Source organism: Cetorhinus maximus, chromosome 21, assembly GCF_964194155.1.
Source record: "Cetorhinus maximus chromosome 21, sCetMax3.hap1.1, whole genome shotgun sequence".
NCBI classification, from domain to species: Eukaryota; Metazoa; Chordata; class Chondrichthyes; order Lamniformes; family Cetorhinidae; genus Cetorhinus; species Cetorhinus maximus.
In genome coordinates, this window is record NC_135899.1 from 93,624,383 (window position 1) to 93,643,131 (window position 18,749).

At 44.0% G+C, this 18,749-nt stretch overlaps 1 protein-coding gene across 1 annotated transcript; it reads right to left on the reverse strand.

Annotated features, from left to right (window-relative positions):
• Positions 1–6,504: 6,504 nt before the first annotated feature.
• Positions 6,505–18,489, reverse strand: tmem234 (transmembrane protein 234). The gene is made up of 4 exons (XM_078567497.1): positions 18,307–18,489; positions 13,246–13,312; positions 8,727–8,819; positions 6,505–7,156 (listed from the first exon to the last, which is right to left on the reverse strand). Exons 1-4 carry the CDS (start codon positions 18,472–18,474, stop codon positions 7,080–7,082), a joined length of 405 nt encoding a protein of 134 aa, XP_078423623.1. The 5' UTR covers positions 18,475–18,489; the 3' UTR covers positions 6,505–7,079.
• Between the last annotated feature and the right edge of the window lie 260 nt (positions 18,490–18,749).

The following is an 18,749-nucleotide window of genomic DNA, read 5'->3' on the forward strand; positions in this document are numbered from 1 at the left end:
CATTAATTGTTCATTGGTGTGATGGATAACTTCTCTCAATTTAACTTGTAGAATGTGTGCCAGGCACCATATCATTAAATGTGTTTTTGTACAACAAGCCTCTGGGTGCTTCATTAGTTTTGTAGCTGAAGGGTAACCCATGATGTCATGAGTGACTATAAACTCATTAAACTTTATTGAAATGACACATAGCACATGTTGTTTACCAAGCAAATGTTCCTGTCAGGTATCGAGTATGGAGCCTGCAGCCCTGGCATGTGGTGGTGGTTCTTATTTGGTAGGCTAGCTGAAGGAGTGTTGGATCAAAGCCTCCCGGGTGTCCCTGCCTCCCTGGAGGTTGGCCAGGTCAGCGTCTATCCCCTCAGCGTTCTCCTGACTGTGCTCATCCTCGGACTCACTACTGGACTCATCGTCTGCAGACAGAGCAGCTGCGTCAACATCTTCTTCCTCCACTGCGTCCCCCCTTTCCAGTGCCAGATTGTGGAGAGTGCAGCATGCAACCACTATCAGGGACACACGATCTGGGGGGTACTGGAGTGCTCCCCCTGAACAATCCAGGCATCGGAAGCGCATCTTGAGAAGACCTATGGTCCTTTCTACCACAGTCCTTGTGGCTCCTATTGTACCGCTGCTCGGCCTCTGTTCTTGGATGACAGAGAGGCTTCATGAGCCACCTTCTGAGGGGATAGCCCTTGTCACCCAGGAGCCATCCATCCAGCCGGGCTGGAGCACTGAAGAGCCCCGGCACCTGGGAGTGTCTCAGGATGTAAGTTTCATGGGAGCTGCCTGGGTACCTTGCAGAACCTGCATCCGGTGGTCACACACTATCTGCATGTTCATGGAATGGAAGCCCTTCCTGTTGACGAAGGCACTGGGCTCACCCACTTGATGGCCACATGTGTGCAGTCAATAGCACCCTGGACGCAGGGGAACCCAGCAATTGTTGCAAAGCCTCTGGCTCGCTCAGCCTGGCTGTCTTCGTCCATGTAGTGAATGAAAATCAATGCACACCTGAACAGAGTGTCTATCACCAGCTTGACACAACTGTAGACAGCTGATTGGGAGATTCCACAAAGATCACCCACCGACCCCTGGAAAGAGCTGGAGGCATAGCAGTTGAGGGCCACCATGACCTTCACAGCCACTGGCATGGGTGTCCACCACACAGTCGGAGCTGATCTCAGGCCCGATCCTCTGGATAGAGGTCACTGTCTCCGCTGAGAGGCAGAGCCTCCTTGGGCATTGCACCTAAGACATATTGAGGTAGCTGCATCGCTGCCTGTAAACCCTGGCAATAGGGTAGTGGCATCTTCTGTGGCCCCTTCCACCTTGGACTTCCTGTTGGCCCTGCGCCCCTTGTGCCTGTGCCTCTCCTCCCACAGGTTGCTCCCCTGGAGGCTGAATAGGGACACCTGGTCTCCTCCACCTTCTGTCCCTCTCTTCTTTTCTTCCTCAGAGGAGATGCCTCCAGCGGAGACCACAATCCCCATTTCCAGGGTAAGGGAAGGCTGTCTGATACCTGGAAGGCCCCAAGTGGTATGAGTCCTCCGGAGTCCTGAGCTGAAGCCTCTTATTTCTGTCAAAGCAGCTCTGAAGTGAAACGAAGATGTCCTGTTCACACAAGCAAGCAGCAGCAAGTTATACGCTAAAGTACAAACGACTTGTGTTAACAAGCCCACTGACCGCTCTTATCCCGCCTGTGGATGAGGTTTTTGAAAATGTGGCCTACCCGCCTGCCTGTGCGATGGCCTGAAAATCGAACGGCCTACGTAAACTCCGAGACAACTGGTGTCCCAAGGGCTTTAACTAGCCACTTAATTAAAGGTGGACACGCCTCTGTCTTCATAGCGCGCCCGCCTAGCGAAATATCGCGAGGGTGCCTTATCGTCAACGTGCTTTATTTCTCACTTGGACGTGTTGGGCGCCAAGCTAAAAATCCTGGCCCTGGACTTTTACACAGGTATACACCCAGAATCATGGGAGAAATCCAGCCCTATGGTCCAAACATAGCAACCAGAAGACTTCCAATGAAAAGTTACCTGTAATTAATTTTTAGGAAATGATTCCATTTGTCTTTTTCAGTCTCTGTGGCCTTGCTGCCTGCCCCATCTGATCCTCTAACTTAGTGTGAGGTGACCAATGTGTATCATCTATTTCCTGTCTTTTGGGGGTCCTTCCTAAGAGGCTATTGGCCCCGACAATATTCCAGCAATAGTACTGAAGACTTGTGCTCCAAAACTAGCTGCACCCCTAGCCAAGCTGTAGCAGTACAACTACAATAATGGCATCTACCCGGCAATGTGGAAAATTGCCCAGGTATGTCCTGTCTACAAAAAAAAGACAAATCTAACTGGCCAATTACCACACCATCAGTCTACTCTTGATCATCAGCAAAGTGATGGAAGGTGTCGACAGTGCCAGCAAGAGGCACTTGCTCAGCAATAACCTGCTCCTTGCCGCTCAGGGAACCTGAACTCCTGACCTCATTACAGCCTTTGTCCAAACGTGGACAAAAAGAGCTGAACTGCAGAGGTGAAGTGAGAGTGACTGCCCTTGACATCAGTGCAGCATTTGATCGAATGTGGCATCAAGGAGCCCTAGCAAAACTGAAGTCAATGGGAATCAGGGGAAAACTATATTGGTTGGAGTCATGCCTAGCACAGAGGAAGATAGTTGTGATTGTTGGAGGTCAGTCATCTCAGTCCCTGCAGGAGTTCCTCAGGGTAGTGTTCTAGGCCCAACCATCTTCAGCTGCTTCAACAATGACCTTCCTTCCATCATAAGGTCAGAAGTGGGGATGTTTGTTAATTGCACAATGTTCAGCACCATTTGCTGAAATAGTCTGTGCTTATACGCAGCTAGACCTGGACAATATCCAGTCTTGGGCTGATAAGTGGCAAGTAACATTCGCACCACACAAGTGCCAGGCAATGACCATCTCCAACAAGAGAGAATCCATCACCCCTTGACATTCAATGGCATTACCATCACTAAATCCCCCACTATCAACAACCTGGTGGTTACCATTGACCAGAAACTGAACTGGAGCAGCCATATAAATACTGTGGCTACAAGAGCAGGTCAGGGGCTGGGAATTCTGCGGACAGTAACTCACCTCCTGACTCCCCAAAGCCTGTCCACCATCTACAAGGCACATGTCAGGAGTGTGATGGAATACTTTCCATTTACCTGGATGAGTGCAGCTCCAACTACATTCAAGAAGCTCATAATATCCAGGAAAAAGCAGCACACTTGATTGGCATCCTCTTCAAAATTCACTCCTTCCAACACCGACGCACAGTGGCAGAAGTCTGCACTGAAGCAACTCACCAAAGTCCCTTCGATAGTATCTTCCAAGCCCACAACTTCTACCACCTAGAAGGACAAAGGCAGCAGATGCATGGGACCACCACCTGGAAGTTCCCCTCCAAGCCACTCACCAACCTGACTTGGAAATATATCACCGTTCCTTCACTGTCACTGGGTCAAATACCTGGAACTCCCTTCCTAACAGCACTGTGGGTGCACCTACACCACATGGACTGCAGCAGTTCAAGAAGGCGGCTCACCACCACCTTCTCTAAGGCAACCAGGAGTGGGCAATAAATGCTGGCCCAGCCAGCGATGCCCACATCCCATGAAAGAATTTTTAAAAATGTTACCAGTAACACAGAATTGCAAGTCTATCATTAAGGGATAATTTTCTGACTCCACACTACTGGCACAAAGAACATCCCATCACAAAGCCAGAAAATTACATGATTTGAATACTGGTTTTACTTCTAGTTCCATATTATTCATCTTTTTCTTTTCAGTGGTCTTAGATGTTTCTAAAGCTGGTACCTTATACAAAAAGGTCCTGAACATGCTCCTATGATGCAATGTGTCATTCATTCAAAAAGCTTTTTTTTATATGGTGCCACTTTCCAACAAAACAATGGTAATATTTATCTGTTAACGTAAACAATGTAGAAGGCCCTTTGCTGGATTTACCGGCTTTCTTAAAACAAATTGCATTTAAATAGCTGCTTTCACAACCTCCGAACATTCCAAAGTGCTTCACAGCCAATTTAGAGTGTAGTCACTGTTGTAATGTAAAAAAACATAGCAACCAATTTCAACACAGCAAGATCCCACAAAAAGCAAGGAGAGAAATAACCAGATTATGTTTAAGTGATGTCAGTTCAAGAATAAATGTTGACTAGGGCAATAAGACTTCCCCCCGTTTCTCTGGATGATGCCATGAGATCTTTTACATCTACCTCAGAGGACAGATGATGGCCTAAGTTTAACATCGCATCTGAAAGGTCACATCTGCGACAATGCATTATTTCATTATCCATACATTGAAGTGTCAGCTTATTTTGGTACTGATTACAAAAATCAGAAGGATCCCAGATTTCATTTTTGGTCAGGGCTGAATTAATTGAACACAAGTGAGACATTAGTGCGGACACTGCATTTAGCCACAGTGTTCCTAGGCTAATGAATAGCTAACCTAAGTTTGTTTGTTCTCCTGCACCTTCTGTTGGAGCTTACACTTGAGTGGCCCATTTTCTATTTGTTTTCTCTCACACTTTAATTAATCTGCATCATCTACTGTGTTATGAAAGAATAAAAGCCAAATCTATAAACCACTTCTCACGCTATTTAAAAGTTCTCCTTAAAACTAACAGAAAAATATTTCGGTACAGGCTCAAGTGGCTAGAGTAAATAGTTGAACCATGTAGACCAGAAGCTTCCCGATTTCATCAACAGTCTATGCTAATAAAGCTGTTCTCAGCTAGTGCTAACAAGTGCTGCAATTGGCCTCCATAGGTTAGAGGCAAAATAGGCCACAGCTCCTAATTACTATTCACTGAAACGTTCAGTAAGTGTGAGCATAGACATCAGGTGTTGTTGTTTCTGTCTCTTCCCCATCACCAATTGCTGACATTCACCATTTGGATCCTCACAGGAAGACTACTAATGTGGTTGAGGTACAAGAGATCAACTGGAGAACCTTACAAGGAGTCAATAATGTCTTTTGGAGAGCACCAGGGCACACCTGTGCCCATGGCACTGTTTTCAGTGCTGAGTCAATGCTGCCTGCCAGGAGGCAGGAAAGGGGAATGGCCAGTTATGAAATTGTGCCCAGCAAGGTGTCAAAGTCTTCAAAGTTGGGAGGGGGTGGGTGAAAACTGGCAGAATAAAGGAGGAATTTGTAAAATTTCAAATGTTATAGAAAACTAATTTTTAAATCAAGATGCTTTCAAATCCTAGCACAATGCTGCACATAATACTTAACTCACACAAAAAAAAACTCATTTGCTGTATCCACAGCAACGCAGCATGGTCCAAATGTCCTCCAAATGCCCTTATATAGTTGTTTGAAGGGTGCTGTGAATAAACTCTGGTGAGCCACTCTAATTTAAGATCCTTAACATTTCTTTACCCTTGACCTTCAGCAGTCAATCAGACTTTATTGTTCAGATGCATTGAGCAGACCGTTAGCTATCACCTTGGAATGCACAATTGTCACCTGTAATGTTCTACTGTATTATACTTTCTTTCCTTAATTCAGTTTTATAACAATTTCAGCTACTGTTTGCAAATCTTGCTGTTGTTGCATTAGATTTTCCTAGGACAGAAGATCAATCATTTTAATGTTCATTTAATTTAGTATTTACAGCATAGATGAGGGAGATAGACATAGGAGTTGTAGATTAATATTAAATTCAACCACAAGTCCATGTCTACATTTCAATATCATTGCTTAATGTTCGAATTAGTAATGAAATGGGTGGATATTGCACATTAATCTAATCTCAGCATTTCTGCCATATGTGCCTATATTCTGCATTTCTTATTCATACAATGGTATTTTATAAGCCTGTTCCTGACAGAAGAAATGTTTCTGCCACATCCAGATCAATGTAGTGTAGCAGTTTTCAGCTGGTTTACGATTTAGACGAGGAATAAACTGACCGCATCAAAACACTTTTCACATGTGTACCCAGTGACTAAAGAGATTAAAATTAGATACCAAAAATGGTCTCTTAATTAAAAGAATTCAAGTGGAACATAATTGCCCTTAGTCAAACATTATATCTGGCTGGATGATAAATGTTATTCAACAAGATCCCTTCACAACAGATCATTCCCTTTGGTCGCAATGGTTCCCTATTTGCACGTTGTCTAATTTGTCCTTCAGATTCACAAACTCATCTACATAATTTAGAAGGTAAATTATTTCCATATCCCAGAGCTCCCTGTGGGAAAGTCCATGTATTTTCTATCCCAATGACAGGCACACTGATGAAGAAAACTATGTTGATTGGGAAAATCTTAGAAATTAAAAAAAAATGTGCAGATACGTGCCCATGAATTTATGGATACACAACAGGGCTATATTATTAGAGTAATCAGTTCCTGTACATATATGATTTATAAATGCATTAATACCATCTAGTGGCAGGAAGAAAGTATCACACAATTTAAAATAAAAACTGGTGAAACTCCAGATTATTCTGGGATTATGTTTAAAACGATAAAAGTTGTCAACGTACAGCATTGTTTGTCACTATTATTCAACTTTGTATATTCACAACAATGGAGCTCCCTTTCTACAACATGACTTTCATTCTTTGATATTCAGTCATACAAAATCATTCACTTCAGCGGAAGAAAAATATACATAATTGTTTTGCAACAGGCCATGGCTGTGCCCTCCATTGGCTATTATAAGGATCAATACTAGATTTTAATTTGAAAATGCTGACTACTGAAAGAGCAGAAATCAAGAATTGAAAATTACTGGCCTCTAATCTGACTCCAGATTGAAGATAGCTAGAGTCTTTTTTTCCTGCATAGGTCTCCGATGTAGTATAAACACACCAACTGTGGGACAGGTTTATATCTTTAAAGTGCTCAAGTTAGAATTTGATGATCCATTCTCCTCTTAATTCTGAGACACAACCAGATTAGTGTTTCTCGTTTGCCGTTCTGTACTTTGTTCCATCATTTTATGAGTTGATCAAGTACAGCTATACAACAAACAGTTTGATTTTGTCCTTTTGATGCACCAGGTTCCCTTTATGTCAAGTCTCCATGCTGACTGTGCTGGCAACACACAGAGAGACACCCACAATAATCAGCAGCATTCCTATCATAGCCTCTGAAAAAGACATGGAAAATATTTTAAAAAGCATGTTTTTAAAGAGTGACAAATACGCAATAAACAAGACTCACGACTCCATCACAAAGTTGCTATTAATATAAAGATAGTGGCTCAGATTTTCTACAAAGCGGTAATCATTGTCGGTAGGGTGGCAGATGGGTGAGGTGGCAAGTGGATAGGGTGGCAGGTGAGTGAGCTGGTAGGTGGGTGAGTTGGGTAGGTGCATCGGGTCAGGAGGGTTAGTCAGGTTGGGGCTTGATGGGTTGGAACTGGTAGTCAGGTCAGGGGCTAGTCAGATCAGGAGGGGTTGTCAGGTCGAGGGCTATTCAGGTCTGGTCAGGAGGAAGTTGGATGGTCGGTGTTACCGTGAGCGAGAGGGGTAGTTGGGTCAGGAGGGGGTTGGTCAGGAGGTAGTTGGGTTGAGTGCAGGGTGGGGTGGAATAGTCAAGATGTCGGGAGGGGGGAAGCCAGTGGCGTCAGTGTGAGTGATTGGTGAGGCGGGGGGGTCGGTCAGTTCTGTAGTTACCCTGGAGTTAATTAGAATTTTTCTGTCAAGCATTTCCTGGGTAACTATCTCAGACTCTAACTCAGAGTCAAAGTCTTTTGCAGAGGGGAGTGCAGGGGAGTTGCCCGTCAAACTTCCTGGGCAATTCCCACAGAGGTCAGTGCATCAGGACTTCTGCAGGGTCCTGACACACATCTTGGGTCATACGTCCAGCCTCCAATGATCTGGCGACTGGAAGCTCTGGGCTAATGTGTGTTAACAAATTTGCTATTAACTGATGGCTTAGACAATGATGCAACGTTAAGGTCAGCAAATCATATTCTGTTCATGCTTTACATGAATTTCCATATAGCTAAATGCGAGGTGGTATATTTTGGTAGGAAAAACAAAGAGGCCACATACTCCTTTGGAAATAAGAGTCTAAATGGGGGAGAGGAGCAGAGGATACAGATACATACATTATAAAAGTAGCAACCCAGGTCAATAAGGCCATAAACAAAGCAATGGGGTACATTTGTAGAGAGATAGAATTAAAAGCAGAGAAGTTATGTTAAACTTGTATAGAGGCGCGATGCAAGAAAGATTTACCAGGATGATACCAGAAGTGAGAGGTGATACCTATCAGGACAGATTGAACAGGCAGGGGTGACCTGATAATAGATCTATGAGGTTATTAAGGAATTTAATAGGGCAGGTATAAAGAAGATGCTTTCCACTTGCAGGGAAGTCCAGAACTAGGGGCCATACATATAAGATAGTGAACTAATAAATCCAACAGGGAATTCAGGAGAAACATTTTAACCCAGACAGTGATTGAGATAAGGAACTTCCTATCACAAGGAGTAGTTGAGGTGAATAGCATAGATGCTTTTAAGAATAAGCTAGATAACCACATGAGAGAGAAAGAAATAGAAGGATAGGTTGATGGGTTAGATGAAGAAGGGTGAGAGGAGGCTCGATTGAAGCTTGAACTCTGGCAAGGACCTGTTGGGCTGAGTGGCCTGTTTCCATTCTGTAAAAACCTTGCGACAGGTTTTATTTTAATTTACATATTGTACTTACGTTTACCACCAATATCTTCACCAAGCAACTTTCCAGTTAGTAATGTGAAGAGAAATGTGAGAGAGTTTGATAAGAGCACAGCCAATGACAGATCTGCAAAAACAGACATTTTAACTGAATATTTACCTTAAAAGTTACATAAGGAGTAATAATTATATGCATCTACTATCAATAAACACATTACAAAAGTGAATTGAAATGAAAGCTGAACACATTAACCTTCCTTGATCCTGTCCATTTATCCCAGAGCAGGCATTCTTTAAACAATGAGTACAGTTTTAATTTCTGAAGCTGTTAAAATTCTGTTTGAAATTGATTAATTTTATACACCAGCCACTGTGCACAGATACACCAGCCACTGTGTACAGATACACCAGCCACGTTGTACAGATAGACCAGCCACGGTGTACAGATACACCAGCCACTGTGTACAGATACACCAGCCACTGTGTACAGATACACCAGCCACGGTGTACAGATACACCAGCCACGGTGTACAGATACACCAGCCACTGTGTACAGATACACCAGCCACGGTGCACAGATACACCAGCCACTGTGTACAGATACACCAGCCACGGTGTACAGATACACCAGCCACTGTGTACAGATACACCAGCCACTGTGTACAGATACACCAGCCACGGTGTACAGATACACCAGCCACGGTGTACAGATACACCAGCCACGGTGTACAGATACACCAGCCACGGTGTACAGATACACCAGCCACGGTGTACAGATACACCAGCCACGGTGTACAGATACACCAGCCACTGTGTACAGATACACCAGCCACTGTGTACAGATACACCAGCCACTGTGTACAGATACACCAGCCACGGTGTACAGATACACCAGCCACTGTGTACAGATACACCAGCCACGGTGTACAGATACACCAGCCACGGTGTACAGATACACCAGCCACGGTGTACAGATACACCAGCCACGGTGTACAGATACACCAGCCACGGTGTACAGATACACCAGCCACGGTGTACAGATACACCAGCCACGGTGTACAGATACACCAGCCACGGTGTACAGATACACCAGCCACGGTGTACAGATACACCAGCCACGGTGTACAGATACACCAGCCACGGTGTACAGATACACCAGCCACGGTGTACAGATACACCAGCCACTGTGTACAGATACACCAGCCACTGTGTACAGATACACCAGCCACTGTGTACAGATACACCAGCCACTGTGTACAGATACACCAGCCACTGTGTACAGATACACCAGCCACTGTGTACAGATACACCAGCCACTGTGTACAGATACACCAGCCACTGTGTACAGATACACCAGCCACTGTGTACAGATACACCAGCCACTGTGTACAGATACACCAGCCACTGTGTACAGATACACCAGCCACTGTGTACAGATACACCAGCCACTGTGTACAGATACACCAGCCACTGTGTACAGATACACCAGCCACTGTGTACAGATACACCAGCCACTGTGTACAGATACACCAGCCACTGTGTACAGATACACCAGCCACTGTGTACAGATACACCAGCCACTGTGTACAGATACACCAGCCACTGTGTACAGATACACCAGCCACTGTGTACAGATACACCAGCCACTGTGTACAGATACACCAGCCACTGTGTACAGATACACCAGCCACTGTGTACAGATACACCAGCCACTGTGTACAGATACACCAGCCACTGTGTACAGATACACCAGCCACTGTGTACAGATACACCAGCCACTGTGTACAGATACACCAGCCACTGTGTACAGATACACCAGCCACTGTGTACAGATACACCAGCCACTGTGTACAGATACACCAGCCACTGTGTACAGATACACCAGCCACTGTGTACAGATACACCAGCCACTGTGTACAGATACACCAGCCACTGTGTACAGATACACCAGCCACTGTGTACAGATACACCAGCCACTGTGTACAGATACACCAGCCACTGTGTACAGATACACCAGCCACTGTGTACAGATACACCAGCCACTGTGTACAGATACACCAGCCACTGTGTACAGATACACCAGCCACTGTGTACAGATACACCAGCCACTGTGTACAGATACACCAGCCACTGTGTACAGATACACCAGCCACTGTGTACAGATACACCAGCCACTGTGTACAGATACACCAGCCACTGTGTACAGATACACCAGCCACTGTGTACAGATACACCAGCCACTGTGTACAGATACACCAGCCACTGTGTACAGATACACCAGCCACTTTGTACAGATACACCAGCCACGGTGTACAGATACACCAGCCACTGTGTACAGATACACCAGCCACGGTGTACAGATACACCAGCCACGGTGTACAGATACACCTGCCACGGTGTACAGATACACCAGCCACGGTGTACAGATACACCAGCCACGGTGTACAGATACACCAGCCACGGTGTACAGATACACCAGCCACTGTGTACAGATACACCAGCCACTGTGTACAGATACACCAGCCACTGTGTACAGATACACCAGCCACTGTGTACAGATACACCAGCCACTGTGTACAGATACACCAGCCACTGTGTACAGATACACCAGCCACTGTGTACAGATACACCAGCCACTGTGTACAGATACACCAGCCACTGTGTACAGATACACCAGCCAATGTGTACAGATACACCAGCCACTGTGTACAGATACACCAGCCACTGTGTACAGATACACCAGCCACTGTGTACAGATACACCAGCCACTGTGTACAGATACACCAGCCACTGTGTACAGATACACCAGCCACTGTGTACAGAGGGTAAAGTTAATTCACGCGAGCGAACCATCTATAAACAATGTGGACTGTAGTTGCATGATAGGACTTCCATCACACAATTCCCACCAGTGCGGCTGTACTTGCTATGTCACTTAACAAGTGCTTGATTTTGATGTAAGCTTTAGATCACAATTGTAGTGGCTTTGAAATTGAGATTTGTATGTGGCACAAACATCCATGTTGTTAATGGTAATATTTTCAATAATTCTGATATGCAATTCTTTATGTTAGTGGCTGATTAGCAGCTGCATCAAGGCAGGAGCAGCAAATGCAGCTGCAGCTAAGCAAATAGAAAAGCTGTTCTCATGCTTATGTGGTATCAAGAAAAGGTAGTACGTTAAAAAGCAAAGTAGAGGATGCAAAGTAGCAGTTAGGGGGTGACTGTTCAAGAAGAGGAGAAGCTGCAAATACAGCCCATGCATTGTGATATGTCGGAACAAAACCCAGGAGACAGCACGTGAGAAGTATTGGAGTTAGTTCAGCCAGATCTGTGTTAAAACACCAGGCCAATCAATCGTGAAATACATTCAATTCACTTACTACTTCATAATTTCTGATTTTCTTATTCAACTGCTTGTATTACTGAGGAGTACTAAATTTGTTTCACTTGAATATATCTCTACTTTGTCCCTTTGTGAATTCCTTTGTTTGGAATTCAACAAAAGAAACAGACGCTGATGCCAAACAAGTTTGATCAGTAAGTTTTGTGGATTATGTACACTTCCATTGATTTCAATATGGAAACAATAAATATGTTTAAGACAGATTCCTGCCATTTCAATTTGCAACATGCTAAAAAGATGCATGGCTTTAATCTCCTCCAGCACCTCCCAGCCCCAAGACTTCCACCATTGAGAGGGCCAAAAGCCATCATCAAAACCAATTTCCTCATATATCCTCGGTTGTTCATTTTTTCTCTGTCAAAGTTCTGGGATTCCCACCCAACAACATTGTGGAAGAATACAGCAGTTCAAGAAAGTAACCCAGCCTGGCCTTCTCAAGGCAACTGGGAATGAACAAGAAATGCGACCTTACCAACACTGCACAGATCACTTTTATTTAAATTGTGTAATCCTGGTGTCATATTTGTACTTAGCATTCTCCAAGAGAAAGAAACATCGGAGGTTGAATCAACCCACATCATCATCATGTACATCTTACAGGGCAATTACAAAACCTGACTAGCATTGCTCCAGGAACTGGCATTTAGTGCTTTTGGTCAGGCAAATTACTGTATTGAGAAAACTAAAAAAGAAAAAGTACAAATTAAGTTGGCAGCTAAACATCGCAATTGAGCTCCAGAGCTGATATTCCTGGGAAGGTTCACTAATGATGTCGTAAAGGACAATTAAACAGCATTTATTTAAAATGTTTTTGTTTTATTTGTTCATGGGATGTAAACGTCACTGGTAAGGCCAACATTTGTTGTCCATTCCTAATTGTCCTTGAGACATGCCACATGCAAGAAGATTTGAATGACAACACATGATAAATTTATTCGCAAAGAAAATTCCATCACAAAGTTGTTCTTTAACAAAGTGAGGAGTTGGGAATAAATCTAAGGTCTACGTGTATGCTCCAAATTATACATGCTGTCTCAATTATTTGGAAAAGCCTCAGAAAGTGGCATTTGATAACGAGACTTCAGTACAAAACAGTGGCTTTAATAAAACATCAGCGATGTAACGTAGAATGAATAAGCTCACTGACCTGTAGATGCCAATGTGAAATAGTAGATGACTGATCCACTTTGGTTTAAAACAAAAGGCACCAAATACTAAAAAACATAAACGGAAGGAATAAATATCAATTCTCGGTCTTTCTTCCAACACTATCTGATGACATTGTTCATGGGTTGCCTGGAGTCTGGAGTACATCTGATGCTTGGCTCTTCCCTTTAAAGTTCCTGAGCCAAACAATCCAGGTAACTGGAGTTAGTTCAAACTACTGAGGGTATTTTATGGGGCAAATGTGAATCTAGATCCAGCTCAGAACCAGACAACAAACTGAGATATACCTGCGAATTTCCCATGATTTCACTCATGTTGAGAAAGAGGATATTACAGAATTGTTACAATGCAGAAAGAAAGCCATTAGGCCCACCATGTCTGCACTGGCTCTCCTAATGAGTGATTCCCTTAGTGCCATTCTCCCACCTTCTCCCTGTGGTCCCACACATTCTTCCTTTTTACCCAGCGAGTTGTTGTGATCTCGAATGGGCTCCCTAAAGGATGTTGGAAGCAGATTCAATAGTAACTTTCAAAAGGGAATTGGATAAACACTTGAAAAGGAGAAATTTACAGAGCAATAGGGAAAGAGCAGTGGAGTGTTACTGTTTGGGTAACTCTTTCAAAGATCCAGCACAGGCATATTGGGCCGAGTGACCACCTTCTATGCTGTAAGATAACAATGTAATTCTCTTTTGAATGCTTCGATTAGATCTCCCTTCACCACACTCTCGGGCAGTGCGTTCCAAACCTTAACCATCCGCCGTGTGGAAACGATTTTCCCCTTTGCATTTTCTCCTTTTGCCAATCACTTTAAATTTGTGCCCTCTCATTCTTGATCCTCTCACAAGTGGGAACAGTTTCTCCCCATCTACTCTGCCCAGGCCCCTCATGGTTTTGAATACCTCTATCAAATCTCCTCTCAACCTTCTTTTCTCCAAGGAAAACAGTCCCAGCTTCTCCAAACTCCAATCTATCTTCATAACTTAAGCTCCTCATCCCTGGAACCATTCTCGTAAATCCTTTCTGCAATCTCTCTCATGCCTTCATATCCTTCCTAAAATGTGGCACCCGGAACTGGACGCACACTCCAGCTGAGGCCAAACTAGTGTCTTAGTTCAACATAAACTCCTTGCTCTTGCACTCCATGGCCCTATTAATGCCTTGTTAAGTGATCTCTCAACCTGTCCTGCCACCTTCAAAGACACCGCATATATACCTAGGTCTCTCTGCTCCTTCACCCTCTTTAGAATTTATCCTTTATTTTACATTGTCTCTCTATGTTCTTCCTACCAAAATGAATCACTTCACATTTCTCCATATTGAATTCACCTGCCACTGTCAGTCCATTCCACAAACTTGTCTATGTCCTTCTGAAGTTCTACACTATCCTCTCCACAGTTCATAATGCTTCCAAGTTTCATATCATCTGCAAACTTTGAAATTGTGCCCTGTACACCAAGGTCTAAATCAATATATATCAGGAAAAGCAAGGGTCCCAACATTGACACCTGGGGAACTCCACTACAAAACTTCCTCCTGCCTGAAAAATATTCATTAGCCACTACTCTCTGTTTCCTGTCACTGTCAATTTCATATCCATGTTGCTACTGTCCCTTTTATTCCATGAACTATAACTTTGCTCACAAGTCTGGAATAGAGGGGGTAAGGGCAAAGGGTGGTGGGTGGGGGTCATGTGTTGACATGAGTTGGCATTAAGTTGGCAAAGGGACCATAAAGGGCCATGAGGATGTGAATAGCATAGTGGGTATGGGGCAATAGGGAGTGGATAGAGAGGCATGGATTGGCATAGGAGGTATGAGGGGCCATGGTAGTGTGGATGGAGGCATGAAGTGGCATAAATTGGCATAGATGGAGCATAGGGAGTGAGGGGAGGTGACTGGGGTAGAGGGCCGATATTTGCCTTGCTTTTTTAAAAATAACTAAAACTAAGTGCCCCTGCACCCAGCAGCCTCCGGACTCATTCTGGGGACGTTGGGCCCAACCCCCCCACCCCGGAATAAAAATTTGACCTGCGGGCAGCCATTTTTAAAGGTTGGGTTCACAAAGCCGGGAATTCTCTTGTCTCTGCACACGTGGCCCAGGAGCGAACATTTGGGCCCTGGTGTCTGAGGTGGGAGCACGTGATGGTATAGTGGTATTGTCGCTGGACTAGTAATCCAAAGACCCAGGGTAATGCTCAGGAGGCCTGGGTTCGAATCCTGCCATGGCAGATGGTGGAATTTGAATTCAATAAAAATCTGGAATTAAAAGTCTAATGGTGACCACAAAACCATTGTCGACTGCTGTAAAAACCCATCTGGTTCACTAATGTCCTTTAGGGAAGGAAATCTGCTGTCTTTACCTGGTCTGACTCCTGACCACACAGCAATGTGGTTGGCTCTTAAAACCTGCCCTCTGAACAAGGACAATTAGGGATGGGCAATAAGTCCTGGCCTAGCCAATGATGCCCACATCCTATGATCGAATAGAAAAAAAAACCTCCTTTCAGCGTGGCCTGAGTAGCATATCCTTCCTTGATAAAGACAGGTGCAAAGTATTCATTAAATACCTCATATACAATTTAATGCTATGCAATACTCAAATTACTATCAGGGACACCGATTTATTGTGGTAGAGTTAGTAATCTTTTCTTGCTCAAATTCCATATTATATTCTAATTTACATGGAAACCGTACTCAGTGGCCTCAATTGTGAATCAAAGTTCTTTCAACCATCTTTTTTAATATAAATAGCCCAAAACACAGAGAAAGAAGTACAGAGATGTTCCAAGCTGCAGGTTGTTGGGTTGTGAATCAAAAGAACTGCATGTAGCAGTATTTGAGAATTAACGTGGCTGTAGAGGCTCATACTGTTGGAAAGGTAGTCAGGTTTGGAAGGGGAAGTTTGGGGATGAGAGAGCATTGGAGAAGCTCGAAGAAATAGGGATGATTGAGAAGAGGAAAGTTGTGGAATGGAGCAGTGATATTCGAATGTACTGGGAAAGGGGTCTGGAAATGCTTTGAGGAATCAGCAAAGAGTAGCACTCAGTGGAGTCCAGGGGACAGGTGTTGCTGGATGTCAGAGTACTTGGAGAGGCATTGCGAGGTGACTCTGTTAACAATGTTATGATAAGGGTTTTCTCAGAATAAGACATTCAACATATTAAATCTAGCCACCTCCCAGAGTCTTGAGCAACATTCCTCCTTCAATTAACATCCCTACAAACAGGCTAATTAGTTATTTGTCTCAGTGCTATTTGTGGAATTTTGCTGTGGCTACCCATTGCCTGCATGCAATAGTTCCTGCATTTCAAAAGTAATTAATTGTATCTGATGTTCTTTGGGATGTTTTTGAGAGATATAATAAGCTGCTATCTAGATGCAAGACTTTCTTTCTTACCGTTGAAGCTGTACTTAAGATTCCCAGCTTCTGGAGTTTATCTTTGATAACTGTGCTTATTTTTGGCATATTTTTGCTTCACCGACTTTAATGTCAATTCAGGGTAAAATTAGATGTAAGTTGGACAACTTTTCAGCCAAATAATAGGAAAAGTTAGACAGGCTGGGCTTGTTTCCACTGGTGTTTAGAAGATTGAGGGGTGACTTGATTGAAGTGTATAAGATCCTGACTGTTCTTGACAAGGTGGACATTGAAAGGATGTTCAAAACAAAACAAAAACAGAATTACCTGGAAAAACTCAGCAAGTCTGGCAGCATCGGCGGAGAAGAAATCAGTCAACGTTTCGAGCCTCCATGGCCCTTCGGCAGAACTGCAGCATAGTTTCAACAAGGGAGAAATATAAATTGGTTTAAGGTGGGCGGGGGGGAAAAGACACATTGAGGGTGTGGTGTGAGCAGATAATCAAAAGATGTCAGAGACAAAAGGGTCAAAGAGGTGTTGAAGGTGGTGGTCTTTGTCTGAGAAAAGTGCTAATTAAGAATGGAATACAGGATATTCAAAGTACAGCTCTAGTGGGGGTGGGGTGGAAAGACTAAAGGTTTTAGTTTTAGATTTAAAAATAATGGAAATAGGTGGGGAAAGAAGAATCTATATAAATTATTGAAAAAAAAAGCGGGTGGGGGGGGAAAAGAAACGGGGTGGGGATGGGGGGAGGGGGAGTTTAAGATCTAAAGTTGTTGAATTCAATATTCAGCCCAGAGGGCTGTAAAGTTCCTAGTCAGACAAAGACCACCGCCTTCAACACCTCTTTGACCCTTTTGTCTCTGACATCTTTTGATTATCTGCTCACACCACACCCTCAATGTGTCTCTTCCCCCCCGCCCCCCACCCACCTTAAACCAATTTATATTTCTCCCTTGTTGAAACTATGCTGCAGTTCTGCCGAAGGGCCATGGAGGCTCGAAACGTTGACTGATTTCTTCTCCGCTGATGCTGCCAGACTTGCTGAGTTTTTCCAGGTAATTCTGTTTTTGTTTTGTTTTGGATTTCCAGCATCCGCAGTAGCTTTTAGCTTTTTGTTTTTATCTCTATTGAAAGGATGTTTCTTGCTGTGGGTTAGCACAGAAATAGGGGGCACTGTTTTAAAATTAGGGGTCACCCTTTTAGGACAGAGATGTTGTAAGGCTTTGGAACTCTCTGCCTCAGAAGGTGGTGGAGGCTGGGTCATTGAATATTTTTAAGGCGGAGGTAGGTAGATTCTTGTTAGGCAAGGGAATCAAAGGTTATCAGGGGTAGGTGAGAATGTGGAATTTGAAACACAAACAGATAAGCCATGAGTTTATTGAATGTCAGAGCAGGCTCGAGGAGCTAATGGCCTACTTCTGCTCCTATTTTGTACGTTCACAGGTTAACAAATAAACACTGATGTTGGGGGTTGGCTGGGGAGAAGGATCTTAAAATGACATGAAAGGCAAATCATGGATGGGTTCACAACCAAGAACTATCCCACCAACTAAATTATTATTTCAAATAAGAATAACCGAAGCTGGAAAATGCTGATTTCCCCATGTGGCATTTCTAATGCCATGCTCTCTTAAAGGATACAGCAGAGTCAGTGCAGTATTTCCAAGTAATTTCTCACCTTGTAATTAAGGAATAAAAACTTCATTTCTGCAAAGAGCTGAATGACAAAGTTTCTGGACCTGACCTTCTCTATCCCCTCCGTGCCCCTCTTCAGAAAGGGGTTTGTTCCACCCCACAGCAGGGCCACGAGGAGGAGGCAGCAAACTTCCACTGAAATAGAAAACATGGGACAACATCGTGAGCAGATCCCACTGACCCTCACTGACATGGGTGGCAGGTCAAGAAAAAATAAACTATCCAGACTCGGGCTGATCCCATAACCTTCCCCACAGGGTTCATGCTTTGTGCTGAGTTATAAAAGAGAAGACTCCGGGTTTCTGAGTGCAAATCCCTCACTGTTCATAATCATCACTCTGATTAATCAGCGGGGGGAGGAGGGGTGGGTAGGGAGTGAGGAGGTGGAGGGGAGCGGGAGAGATTTACGGTCAAAGCGGACAAATA

Excerpts from the sequence above, each read along its gene's own strand:
- tmem234 (XM_078567497.1), bottom strand. The coding sequence starts at position 18,474 with ATGTTTTCTATTTCAGTGGAAGTTTGCTGCCTCCTCCTCGTGGCCCTG. Across the intron at positions 13,313-18,306 it reads TTTTATTCCTTAATTACAAG|TATTTGGTGCCTTTTGTTTT; the intron begins GTGAGAAATTAC and ends TATGTTTTTTAG. Across the intron at positions 7,157-8,726 it reads TGAAGATATTGGTGGTAAAC|AGGCTATGATAGGAATGCTG; the intron begins GTAAGTACAATA and ends TGTCTTTTTCAG.